General features: G+C 39.0%; 3 protein-coding genes across 4 annotated transcripts; 2 read left to right on the forward strand and 1 right to left on the reverse strand.

Annotated features, from left to right (window-relative positions):
• The first annotated feature begins 529 nt into the window (after positions 1-529).
• On the forward strand, positions 530-3,631 carry LOC108141131 (mannose-1-phosphate guanyltransferase beta). Its single transcript, XM_017264353.2, has 4 exons — positions 530-790; positions 855-1,148; positions 1,279-1,813; positions 2,891-3,631. The coding sequence occupies exons 2-4, from the start codon at positions 975-977 to the stop codon at positions 3,289-3,291; spliced, it is 1,110 nt and encodes a 369-aa protein (XP_017119842.1). The 5' UTR covers positions 530-790; positions 855-974; the 3' UTR covers positions 3,292-3,631.
• A 91-nt stretch (positions 3,632-3,722) lies between these two features.
• Positions 3,723-6,772, forward strand: LOC108141130 (Bardet-Biedl syndrome 5 protein homolog). Of its 2 annotated transcripts, none has more exons than XM_017264351.2 (5): positions 3,723-4,419; positions 4,502-4,650; positions 4,706-4,895; positions 4,959-5,196; positions 6,197-6,772. In XM_017264351.2, exons 1-5 carry the CDS (start codon positions 4,325-4,327, stop codon positions 6,677-6,679), a joined length of 1,155 nt encoding a protein of 384 aa, XP_017119840.1. In that variant the 5' UTR covers positions 3,723-4,324; the 3' UTR covers positions 6,680-6,772. The 2 variants fall into 2 exon arrangements, with proteins under 2 accessions (XP_017119840.1, XP_017119841.1); XM_017264352.2 differs by having other exon boundaries at positions 3,723-4,307.
• Positions 6,773-6,868: 96 nt separating this feature from the next.
• LOC108141129 (flocculation protein FLO11) lies at positions 6,869-10,738 on the reverse strand. Its single transcript, XM_017264350.2, has 3 exons — positions 9,660-10,738; positions 8,820-8,936; positions 6,869-8,746 (listed from the first exon to the last, which is right to left on the reverse strand). Exons 1-3 carry the CDS (start codon positions 10,202-10,204, stop codon positions 8,077-8,079), a joined length of 1,332 nt encoding a protein of 443 aa, XP_017119839.1. The 5' UTR covers positions 10,205-10,738; the 3' UTR covers positions 6,869-8,076.
• Between the last annotated feature and the right edge of the window lie 1,323 nt (positions 10,739-12,061).

Consider the following 12,061-nt stretch of genomic DNA (forward strand, 5'->3'; position numbering starts at 1 on the left):
ATTCGAATTCAAACTTTTGCGTATAATTGGGAATTGAAGTCTCCCACGGATGGACTGTGTGGAAAGACGTTATTACCAGGAGTTGACTATTAACAGAAGATACAAAATGGTTCAGTTTACTCCCTATGTGGGTCCAGTGGAATCCTACGATTGGCACGCTAGCGTCAGTGTTTCCATGTTTTCAGACATCGATGTTTTTGGTCATCGATTTTTTTAACAGTTTTATTTTTTATTTATTTGTATGCTTGTTCTTGCTTAAAAAAGTAACTTCTCCACAACAGTGGATCATAGTCTTGTGCGACTATCGCTTTTGTTACGGTAATGTTAAATCGTTGTTTTCCCAACAGAAATTTTAAATCGACGCTTTCGTAACATTTCTGTTAGGGAATTAATGAGAGAGGAGAGAGCGAGAGTCGTTTCAATCGACTAAATCTTTTGTAGAGGTGGAAAACCGCTAAATATCGATGTAACCGATGTTTTAAAAACATCGATGTAACCGAGGTTTTAAAAACATCGATAAGATATCGGTGTTGGCACCGGTGTATCTCCACCTCTAACGTTTCGTCCAAACACAAATGATAATAAAAGTTTAAAGACAGAAATTCTAATTAGAATTAAAAGAAAAAAAGGTTATTAAAATAAAAAACGCATTGTCACTCTTACCCAATTCTCCTATAGAAGTAACCAAATAGAAGCAAGCATCAGCGGCACCCAACTTCTTATCACCAAAAGCGACGAGCCCAAAAACAACAACAACAACAACAAAAAGAAAAAACGATAGCGCAACAAGGTGAGTAAACAATAAACTAAATAAAAGTCAAACTGAGATACTCACTCGAGCTCGTCAATTGCAGTTGTTGCTCTGCGGAATCGGAATCGGAACTTCTGTGCGCGGAGAAAGTCGCGAGAACTTTGAGGTCTGACGTGTCGCTTGATTGCGGGCGATAGAAGAACAGAACAGAAACGGAGCAAAGATGTGTGGCAATCCGTCTGTGGGCAACGGGACAAGGGCGTTGATTCTGGTTGGGGGTTATGGCACCAGGCTGCGACCTCTGACCCTCAGCACACCAAAGCCCCTGGTGGAGTTCGCCAATAAGCCGATCCTGCTCCACCAACTGGAGGCACTCGTGGATGCGGGATGTCGCCAGGTGAGTGTGCATTTTCCTCATTGAGGGGTGTGTAAACCCCTGAGGAAGTATATGAATAATTATCCTTTTTGGCCACAAAACTTTTAGATTCGATTCGACATATAAATAATTGCATTCCTTTCACATACAGGTCATTTTAGCCGTCAGCTATCGCGCTGAGCAAATGGAAAAAGAACTGAAAGTGGAGGCTGATAAACTGGGCGTGGAACTGATCTTCTCGCATGAAACCGAACCCCTGGGAACAGCTGGACCCTTGGCTCTGGCAAAAACCATTCTAACAGCCAGTTCGGAACCGTTTTTCGTGCTCAACTCGGATGTGATTTGCGATTTTCCGTTCAAGCAGCTAGTGCAATTTCATCGCAATCACGGAAAAGAAGGAACCATTGTGGTCACGAAGGTCGAAGAACCCTCAAAATACGGCGTTGTGCTGTACGACGAGAGCGGCTGCATCAAGAACTTCATTGAGAAGCCGCAGGAGTTCGTTAGCAACAAGATCAATGCCGGAATCTACATCTTCAATCCCTCCGTCCTCGACCGTATCGAAGTGAAACCCACATCAATTGAGAAAGAAGTATTTCCGGCAATGGCCCAGCAACAGGAGTTGTATGCCATGGATTTAACTGGATTCTGGATGGACATCGGTCAGCCCAAAGACTTTCTAACCGGTACGCCTGACTGAATCACTCTCTTTCGCCTCAATCTTGATTGCCTAATTGGTCTTATCGCTACGAAATGTCGTCTTTAATTGTGTTTTTTTTTTTTGTTGCCCGCCCGGCTTTTTGCTTTATCTATTTTTGAGGTTCCTGGAACTGCGGGTAAATGTTTGATAGAGCGATTTCTGTTTAACTGAAGTGAAACCCATTAGGCTGATAGTGGGTGAAGCCCAAATAGGTGAGGGAATTGTTTTTTTTTCCGGTTTATGCGGAAAGAAATTCGCTACCTAGTTTCACAAAATTCTGTTAACGACTTATCAACTAAATAAGGTTACATTTTTTAAATCATTTCAGGGGCTATCCCCATTTCAGTTTGAAAATTTTGTTTTTAATGTTTTATTGAGTAGAAAGAAATTGAAAGTTTATGAATTTTTTTTATAACCTACTGTTACTAGAATAAGCAACTTATGTTCAGTGAAATCTTATATTAATTACAAAATATGAACATCATTACATACTCATTTTTAAGAACTACGGTGATCAACGTTAATAGGGAAACAAAAAATATAGACCAGTTAAGAGCAGCGGTTAGGTAAATCATTGGGATGTATTCATTGTAGCTTTTAAATTAATAAGTTGTTTAGTTACATATGTAAAAGCTTATATTTCTCATAGATGTGTTTCTTTTTTAATCTAAATTTTATTTTCACTTTTTCTCAAATTTTTATGTAAGCCTATTGGCTTAAGTTTGTTTTTAATTACTTAAAAAATAACGAATAGTAACCAAGCCAATTAGATATACATATATATATTTAACAAAGCAAAAAATGTTAATATACATTTATTCTTGATTTAGGAACCACAGTCTCAATATTTTTTGTCTCTATGGAAAAGTTATAACAAAAAGTCTGTTTTCTTAAAATTTTTCTCTGTTGAACACAGTAACGTTGGGAATTTGTAAAGCTAAATAGTTTAAATTTGCCTTGTAGACTTTGGCCAGTTTCTTTTCTACTATAGCAGTTTCTTAACTGTTCTTTTAGTGTTTAAAAATAATTGAAGGCTTCTTAAATTTGTATATTCTTCTTACAGGCATGTGCCTTTATCTGAGCTCGCTGCGCCAGAAGCAATCACCCAAGCTGTACACAGGACCTGGAGTCGTGGGCAACGTGCTGGTGGATGCCACGGCCAAGATTGGCGAGGGCTGTCGCATAGGACCCAATGTAACCATCGGCCCAGACGTGGTCATCGAGGATGGGGTGTGTATCAAGCGTTCGACCATCCTAAAAGGAGCCATTGTACGCTCACACTCGTGGCTGGACTCCTGCATCGTCGGCTGGCGGTCGACGGTGGGTCGTTGGGTTCGCATCGAAGGCATCACGGTGCTGGGCGAGGATGTGATAGTCAAGGATGAGCTGTACGTGAATGGTGGCCAAGTTCTGCCCCACAAGAGCATTGCAGCCAGTGTTCCAGAGCCCCAGATCATCATGTGAGCCTGATCTCCAGATCAATTTGTGTAAATACAATCTAGTTTTGTTCACTTCCGCCGTTTCGGTATTCGATGAAGGTGTGGTGCCTTCTCACCTACGATTTGCAATATTCACACGAAGGGAAAAACGAGAAACATTTCCAACAGTTAGCCTTGCTACCTTACTTATAAACTAGAGCTCAATTCCCTTCTTTGACGAAGGTGCGATAATAATACGTATAGTCTGAGCATTGACGCATCAGCTGCAACTTTTTGTACTACGATAAGGAGAGCATAACTTTAATACTTAAAATTCGATACTTTAGTAAAATATACGTACGCTTGTACAACAAAAATCACAAAAATTGAAATTTCAAATCGTTTTTTAATTGGAGCATTGGAACTTTCTGAACCATAAAACAAAAGCAGTTGCTTTACTTATTTTTCAAATTGTATGTTTTCTTTCAATTATTTAAGTACTAAGTGAAAACACAATTGATTTTGTCCAGCGGTGTATATAAAACCACGGATTTGTGTTAATATAAAATTAATCATTGATTTTTTCAAAAATCGTTTAAATGGCATGTGCATGAACAGCTAGAATTTAATTATTATAAAATATCCTTTGTATATTTTTGTACTGCTACATATTTTTTGGTTGGCACTGCTTTGTTAAATCTTTTAAAAAGAAATTGCGCGCTCTAAGCATTCATTATCGATATTGGAATCGAATCGAATAATCCGCCAGTTTTGAGCACTGAAAGTGTTCAACCAAAAAAATGCCTTGCTATTTTCAGCACTAAGCCTTGTTTAAATTAAAAGGTTTCGAAAAATAAAACAAAAACCTCTTAAATTCAATTAAAAATTTTGAATAAATTGAAAAAGATTGTGGAATTACTTGTTATTATTACCTAAATTTAATTAAAAGACTTTTGAAGTGCAAAAAAAATGCTTGAACTTGTTGTTTAGGTTAATAGCATGAACTTGAGGTTGCCTGGCAACCTATAAATTTGTACAAATGGAATCAAAGCCACAACTGAGGTAAGTTTTGAAGAAAAATGTTCAAGTCGCTGGCTCCGATTGAGGGAAACCAGCAGCCACAGCTGCAACTGCTCTGGGAGGACAAGGATGTCAAGTTCGATGTGCCACAATTGTATGTAAATGGGTATCTTATAGCAGTTATCAATATCCACCGGATATATATATATATAAATTATTTTTATTTCCTATTTCAGGCACAAAAACCTACGCAGCGGAGAACGAGTGCTGGATTACATTTACCACATCGAAGACAGTAAGGGAAATCCGGGGGACACGGGTCGTCTGATGGTCACCAATCTGCGGATCATTTGGCATTCGCTGGTCCACAAGAAGTATAATCTGTGTAGGTGCTTGGTTACCACTCCATGCCCAACTTAATGTGCCCATTGCCTTTTTAGCCATCGGATATGCCCGGATATGCAACACCAACACTCGAATTGTTCAGGCCAAGGCCAGGATAGCTAGCCAAGCACTCTACATCCTGGCCATTTGTAACGAGACCCGCTTCGAGTTCCTATTCACCGATGTGTCCGGTGAGACTTCACGCCGGGATCAGCCCATCTTCGCCAGCGTCTTTGATGTCTATCAGTGAGGGAGTCGGCAGCAGTATTGTTCTACTAAAATCTACTAAATGTCTGATTATTATTTCAGTTTGTATCAACGTACTTATCTCTATCGCGACCTGAAGCTGCGCGGAGCCATCGTTCAGTCGGGTCAACTGGTTATCCTGCCAGATGAACAGGTCTACAGCCAGGTGCCGGGAGTCTGGAACTTGTCCAGCGACCAGGGCAACCTCGGCAGCTTTGTGGTGTCCAACATTCGACTGGTGTGGTTTGCCGATGCCAACGAGACTTTCAACATCAGTTTGCCCTATCTACAAATCGAAAGTGTAAGCAATTCAAAAAATTTCTGTACTTAAAAAAGGTTGGCTTAAATAACATTACTTAAGGGTTACTTTATTGCAATTTTTTTGTTTAGAAACTTATTTTATTTTTGAATATCTTAGAGAGAATTTAAATAGGATAGGATGATACTAATATGGAATATATAAGTACATAGGTTTAGGGTACAAATTTATATTTAACTGCTTAAAAGAGGTTGGCTTAAATAACATTACTTAATAGTTAATTTATTTTTTTGTTTAAAAACTTATTATATTTTTGAATATCTTAGAGAAAATTTAATTAGGATAGCTTTAGAACGGACAATCAGACAGAGGGTTACAAATTTATATTTTACTGCTTTGCGGAATTTTTTTTTTTAAGTTTAAAAAGTTGGTTTAGATAACATGACTTTAGGGTACTTTATTCCAATTTTGTTGTTTAAAAACTTATTTTGTTTTTCAATTACTTAGAGAAAATTTAATTTGGAAAGCTTTAGAACGGACAGACCAACATACTGCTAATACCGATCAGGAAAATATAAGTACATATGTAGATTTAAGGTACAATTTTAATTTTTACTGCTTTGCGAATTTTTTTTATATTTGGATTTTAAGGCAAAACAAAGCTTTGTTCGTCAATTGTTTGTTTATTTTTAAGTGAGGACAAAGATGTTTAATTTTTTGTTGTATATATATAAATATTAATTTAAGAATCCTTTAAAAAATTTTTTTCAAAACTATTGATATTTTTTTCATTTTTTTTTATTTAATTTTTTGGCAGCACTTGAAAGAAAAAAATGTGTATTTTGCTTTAAAATGTCAATGTTTTTTATTTGTTATAACCAAAAAAAAAGCTTTATTTTTAAAACAAAAACTCATCGTGATTATTTGTTCACTTATGGTTAGAAAATGTGTAAGCCGTTGAAACTTATTGTACTCAAATTATGAAGTCCTTTGGTTTGTTTCCGTCCAGGAATCTTAAAGATTATAAATCTTCTGCTTACAGCTTCGCGTCCGTGAGTCCAAATACGGGCCAGCCTTGGTCATCCAAACGGCGGAGACGGGAGGTGGATATGTGCTCGGCTTTCGCGTCGATCCCGCCGAGCGTCTGAACGAGCTGTTCAAGGAGCTCTGCTCGCTGCACACAATCTTTGGCGAGCAGCCGAACTTCGGTATCCAATACAATGCCCAGGATGCGCGGCAGCGACTGGCGGAGGCCGCCGAGGAGGCCGCCCAGGCCTCCCAGTTCAAGGTCGACAACTTTGAGGAGCTGGACGAGCGGCAGGAGCGCGAGATCAACACCAAACTGAACAGCTACCTTGCCGAAGGCTGTTTGGGCAAGATGGCAAGTGGATCCAGTTCTGGGCAGGAAGAGCGGCTTCCGGTTTACTGCAAGGAGTTGGGTTTCGCCATGGAGCAAATAAGGGATGGGTACAAGTTACAGGACCTGTGGAACGTCATGCCCACCAAAATGGAAACGATGGAATGAATTAGAGGAAGAAACTGAAGCTGTTAAAAATCTACAAATAAAAAAAATATGTAGAGGTGTTTTTAATAGTTCATTTGACTAAACAAACTCTTTAAAAAAACTCTTTAAAAACCTCAATCTGTTACATATAAAACATGTTTCAAATGAAGAGTTTAAAGTACATCCTACAATAAATTACCAAATGTTAAGTTTTATTTGTAGTTATTTTTTATTGACGCATACAACTCGCTGTGTGTTTAAGTAATTTTGCTTTCGTTTTTTTTGGAATCGCTTGAAATTGTCTTTAGCTTAGGGCTAATTTTAAACATTTTTTTGTTCCGCAAATTTGAAATTTCGTTATTTATTTTCAAACTTCTACTTCTTAATGATATCGAAGATTGGTATAAACTGAGTTTTGAGTTTTTCGGTGTTGTCTGGGTCAAGCAAGTAATTTAAATGGGGCTTCGCTTGTCTTTCGCTTGGTTTTATAAATTAGTTCATATCACAACACACAGTTGATTTGACCGGCATGTTTTTTTTTATATAGATTTCTATATATTTTTTATATCATTGCTGTTCTTACAGATAGATCGTAAGTTTAGATAAAGGTAGTATTACATATATAATATATATTTATACTTGTATGAATGAATTGTTTACTTTGTTTCTAAGCTATAAATTCTAACAAACTTAATTAAAGTAGGAAAATTAATTGTAGTTGTGGCGCTATCTCTCTCTCTCTCTCATCCTGTTCTTTCCATACATACTTAATAGCCTGCCTCAAAGGCGGGCCACATAAACTAAACCGAACCAAAAACTTTGAACCATGTTTGTACATCCATCGCAATGAAACACATACAAATTAAACATAAAATATGATAGTTTCAGTTTAAATATCAGGAATGACTTAAAATTTACACTTTTCTTTTTACAATTAATACTTTCTGCATAATGATTGCTTGTATGAGGGCTAAACATAATCTTTCATTTTGAATATATCATTTTGTATCATATATTATTCGTAGCGGATGCTTTTTGTTATATCAGTCTTGAAGACCAAGCCAGAATTCTGTAAAACATTTACCCAAAACAAAAATATGTAAAGTTGGCATTTTATACTCGAAAACTCAAGCTATATCGGACAATTTTAGATTGCACAAATCGAAACGAAACGAAACAAAACGAGCTAAACAACGTGTACTTTACACGGTTACTGGCTTATCTAACATGTCAACTTACATAAAAAGGAAAGACGCAACACGTACACATAAACAGTAACTAGAACCAAAAGACTTAGAACTTAGAACGAGTCTCCTATGCAAGCAACTCTTTTCTATTGTTGATTTTTGTGTTTTCTTGATTCTGCCATATCGGCTTACGTTCCAATGAGCGAGCATCCAAGCATCGTTCCCTGGAGCTTAGTTGCTGGCGGAGATCTGCTGACGGGCCCGCTGACGTGTCATCGGCGGTGAGGGACGCGCTGCCAAGCCTGCTGATCCACGACTACGTTTGGCGGCTCCCCTTTCAGTGGCTGCCTTGCGTTTGGTTGCGCTTCTCCTGGCTGCTACTGCTGCATCAGCAGGAGAGGTGGTTGTTGTTGTTGTTGTGAGTGGAGTGGCATCTACCACAGAAGCTCCACGACTGCGTTTGGCAACCTCACTCCTGGAGGATGCCTTGCGCTTGGCTGGAGCTTTAATCGCAGCGGGGGATTTGATCGGATCCGTTGGTGTGGGATGCTCCATGATCGATGCACCACGACAGCGCTTGGTTCCGACACCACCTGATTCCGTTGTTTTGCGCTTGGCCGGCGGCTTGACTTGAGTTCCGCCGTCCGCTAAAGAGGTGGATTCCGTACCTGGCGCCTTGCGTCGTCTTTTGGCCGTCAGCATGGGAGCGCGACGTCGACGCTTTGGCTTCGGGTTGGTAATGGCCTGGACAGAGCCTGAGGTGTGTGTGTTGTGGGAGCGGGATCTGCTCCTGCTGTTAGTGGTGGTGGTGGTGGTGGTTGCGGTGATGGCGGTGTTGGTGGTTTCTATATACGGCATCGGCACGAACGCCGACCCTTCAACTGTTGGCAATGTCAAGTTGCTAATGGGAAAAAAAGGCATTCCTTAGACGGGGTTTTCTTTTTTTTTTTTTAATCGTTTAATAAGCCACTCACCTGAGCTTTGGTTTGCGGACAGACTCATCTTCGTCGTCGTCCTCGTCTTCATCGCTATCCGGATTTGCAGCGGGAACAAATTTTGGTTTCTTCAGTTCAAAGCCGCGGAACTTGTGGCTGTCAAATAGATAGATTATGTGAGTGATATGTTTTCGCAAGCAGTCGATTTATTTGTTTATTTCTGATAAACAATTTTATACTTGCAGGCGAGTTTTGGTTTTCAGTTTCGTATGTATACATAACACTAACTCGGTTATCTCGAAAATGAAAACGTTTTGCTTTCATCTATAAGAACACTAAATTAAACAAACTTTGTTTTCAAAGTTCTTGTTTCTTAAGCACTAATCGTTTTTGCTGATCGCTTCTTTTAACTGATAAATAGAGTCAACTAAATAAATAACTAAAGGTTTTTTATAGCAAATAGTATTTAAGTTTTAAAATATATGATATGTGATATTGTTATGTTCCATTTTAATCAATAATACATATAAACAAGGCGCTTCTAAAGGTTGTGCTACTATTTAACATTAGTCTTTAAAATGTATTTTTGTAAGTTTTCAATTAGAAAAAGATATAAGCTATTGTGTTACACTCTTAAAAGGTCGAACTTACAATTAAGGATCTCAAATGCTCCTACTTCTACTACCATTACTTCAATCACTATTTAAATTATGAAAACATTTTTAAAGAATTTCAATCTAGTTAAAATATTGATTCGCACTTTAACCAATGAAGCTAGTGAGACCTTCTTTTGGGCTCCCAGAAAATGGAATTTTATAAAGTGTATCAACTATTTATCAAATATATATGTCAAATATATATCAAATATATATCACTCACATTTTAATTGGCGTTATGGGCATGGGCCGGATGGGCTTGAAGAGGCAGAGGTCCATGAGGAGGCTGTCGGTGCTGGGATTGCGCTTCCGGGCTGCTGCTGATCGATGCAGGGCAGTGGGAGCCACCGTGTAGGTGCGCAGGAAGGCGGCTGTGGGCACCTGGCTGGCCAGTGGGAGAATCGATGCCGTTGGCACCTGGCTGGCCAGGACATAGTGATGGCTCCTCGAGCTGGTGGAGGAGCCCATTAGTCCGCCAGTGCCGCTTAGCTTGCGCTTGAGACTGTGCTCGGGTAGCTTGGGCGCTGCAACTGGGACTGGAGCCACGGGCGTGGGTGCTGACATGACCAGGGCCTTCTGAACCGTGTCCTTGATGAACTCGGTGCCGCGATGCAGGCGCACGGACAGGGTCTTCATCAGTGCACTTGCTGCACTCGGACGGGAGACGGACGCTGTCGTGGGAGTGCCCACACCGCTGGAGCTGGATCCGGCATTGCTGGCCAGCTTTCCGGCGTCGTAGGCCGGCAGACCGGCTGCAGCCAACAGCATCACGAAATCGGGATCGAGATCGGGATCGAAATCGGACTCGGGCTCGGGCTCAGGATGTGACCGGACTGCTCGGGGTGGCTGCACTGCCTCCAACGCCGCAAAGAGGTGCTAGCGCATCAGCAATTGCCCTCACATCTACGCATCCATCTCGACTTGTGGGTTCCAGCTGAAGTTTTGGCCAAAAACTAGATTTCTTTTTGTTTTCCCCGTCGCCTTGCACACTCGTTCGTACTACTACTACACGCACTCGCCCACTAGTACAACCACGCACACATACGCCCGCACTCTCGCGCACACACACACACACACGCACACACTACAGCTCCATTGTGTGCCGGTGGAAAGGACGAGCGACTGTTTATTGTCCTTGCAGGATCTTCTTGGGCCAACTGGCCACCTTGCTGCTCTCTCGCTGGCTCGATCCGCGGTTCCTTTCCTTGTTTTTTTCAGGGGGTGACGGCAATGGCCTTTCGCGAATTCTCTTGCCGTTTTACGATTTTACGCTTTTTTCATTCACAAGCAGCTGTGTTTCGATAGGTGGGCTTATCGATGTATCGATAGGTGGAGCTATGTTTTACAGTGTTACCAGAGGAGCAAAATCAAAGGCCAATTTTACGATGTTTTTTGGAATTCGATATCAGCTTACACATGTTGCTATAGCTATCGGTTTTTTTTTTGATTTGCCCGCCAATTTTAAATTTAAACATGTGCGGCAAAACTCGTTACTGAAATTTGTCTTGCTAAAGAATTTGAAAAATTTAGGGATTCCAAAAATAAACACATCATAAAATTGTATTACAAAATTTACAACTTTTAAACATTCCATAAAGGGAAGGACAAGAAGCTTTTTGATTTGAATTTAGCGTTGTACCGGAAAAATATGTGACTCCTGTATCTAGTACATGTGACTACTCAAAGAATTGGCTGTAGCCAGAAGAAAACTCCCTTAAAATTACAAAGTTTCCTCATACATAATTAAAATTAATTTTACAACTAAAGAAAGATATAATATGATGACGGTTCACTCACTCCATTTCAAAACTTTATTTACATATAATTTGAAAAAAGTTTCGTACAGATATCTTCTCTGCTTAAAATATTGATCGTTGTTTACAGATTTAAAAAAAAAAAAAACTGACTACGTCTTTTACAAGTCAAAGTAAAATAAGCCAAATTTCAAAACCTAAGGTTAGTTATGACCTACAAATATTAAGTAAGCACATTTGATATCAGCGTAGTGGTTCGGTTTTTTGGTCCACGATCGACATTGATAATTTTAAATATTAGAAAAAAAAAGTCAAACATAATTTTAATATGTTAAACTGTACACTAAAATTTAATAATAAGCCCAACACCAATTTATTTAGCTCAATTCGGATTTTATAGTATTAAAATGTATGTCTGGTGGACCCAAAGTTCCCATTTGTTTCACTCCGACTCAGCTCTGACTTTGTTGATTTGTACATTTACCAGGAATAATAATACTTTCACTAAGCTTTAAAATAAAGTTTTATCGCATTTTGCGATTTTTTAAAATGAATAAATGTTGTACTTTGAAAAAGTTTTAATTATTTTTCAATTTTCACATTTTAAAATTTAACAAAATCTACTTCAACAGTTGAACAAATCTAAATAATCGAACATGAATTTTTAAATACTATTTGAGGAAGGTTTTGGTAAAACAGCTTTACACAGGAAGAAATCAAAAAAAAAAAAAAAAAACATTTACTTTTGCACAAAAAAGTCACTAGTGTTTAAATTATTTTGTAAAATATTATTTAATAGCCTTGACAGGAGTGGACATATTTACCTTTTGCCGACAAATCAACAATACCTTTGTAAGTAAAAAAAAAACCC

The sequence above is a fragment of the Drosophila elegans genome, unplaced genomic scaffold (assembly GCF_018152505.1).
Source record: "Drosophila elegans isolate 14027-0461.03 unplaced genomic scaffold, ASM1815250v1 contig_476, whole genome shotgun sequence".
Lineage (NCBI taxonomy): Eukaryota > Metazoa > Arthropoda > Insecta > Diptera > Drosophilidae > Drosophila > Drosophila elegans.

Bases quoted from the DNA above. Each gene is read 5' to 3' on its own strand.
- LOC108141131 (XM_017264353.2), top strand. From the start codon at position 975: ATGTGTGGCAATCCGTCTGTGGGCAACGGGACAAGGGCGTTGATTCTG. The intron at 1,149-1,278 runs GTGAGTGTGCAT...TTTCACATACAG, and splicing joins TGGATGCGGGATGTCGCCAG to GTCATTTTAGCCGTCAGCTA. The intron at 1,814-2,890 runs GTACGCCTGACT...TTCTTCTTACAG, and splicing joins GCCCAAAGACTTTCTAACCG to GCATGTGCCTTTATCTGAGC.
- LOC108141130 (XM_017264351.2), top strand. From the start codon at position 4,325: ATGTTCAAGTCGCTGGCTCCGATTGAGGGAAACCAGCAGCCACAGCTG. The intron at 4,651-4,705 runs GTAGGTGCTTGG...TTGCCTTTTTAG, and splicing joins CCACAAGAAGTATAATCTGT to CCATCGGATATGCCCGGATA. The intron at 5,197-6,196 runs GTAAGCAATTCA...TTCTGCTTACAG, and splicing joins CCTATCTACAAATCGAAAGT to CTTCGCGTCCGTGAGTCCAA.
- LOC108141129 (XM_017264350.2), bottom strand. From the start codon at position 10,204: ATGCTGTTGGCTGCAGCCGGTCTGCCGGCCTACGACGCCGGAAAGCTG. The intron at 8,937-9,659 runs GTGAGTGATATA...TCTATTTGACAG, and splicing joins CCCATAACGCCAATTAAAAT to CCACAAGTTCCGCGGCTTTG. The intron at 8,747-8,819 runs GTGAGTGGCTTA...TTTTCCCATTAG, and splicing joins GTCCGCAAACCAAAGCTCAG to CAACTTGACATTGCCAACAG.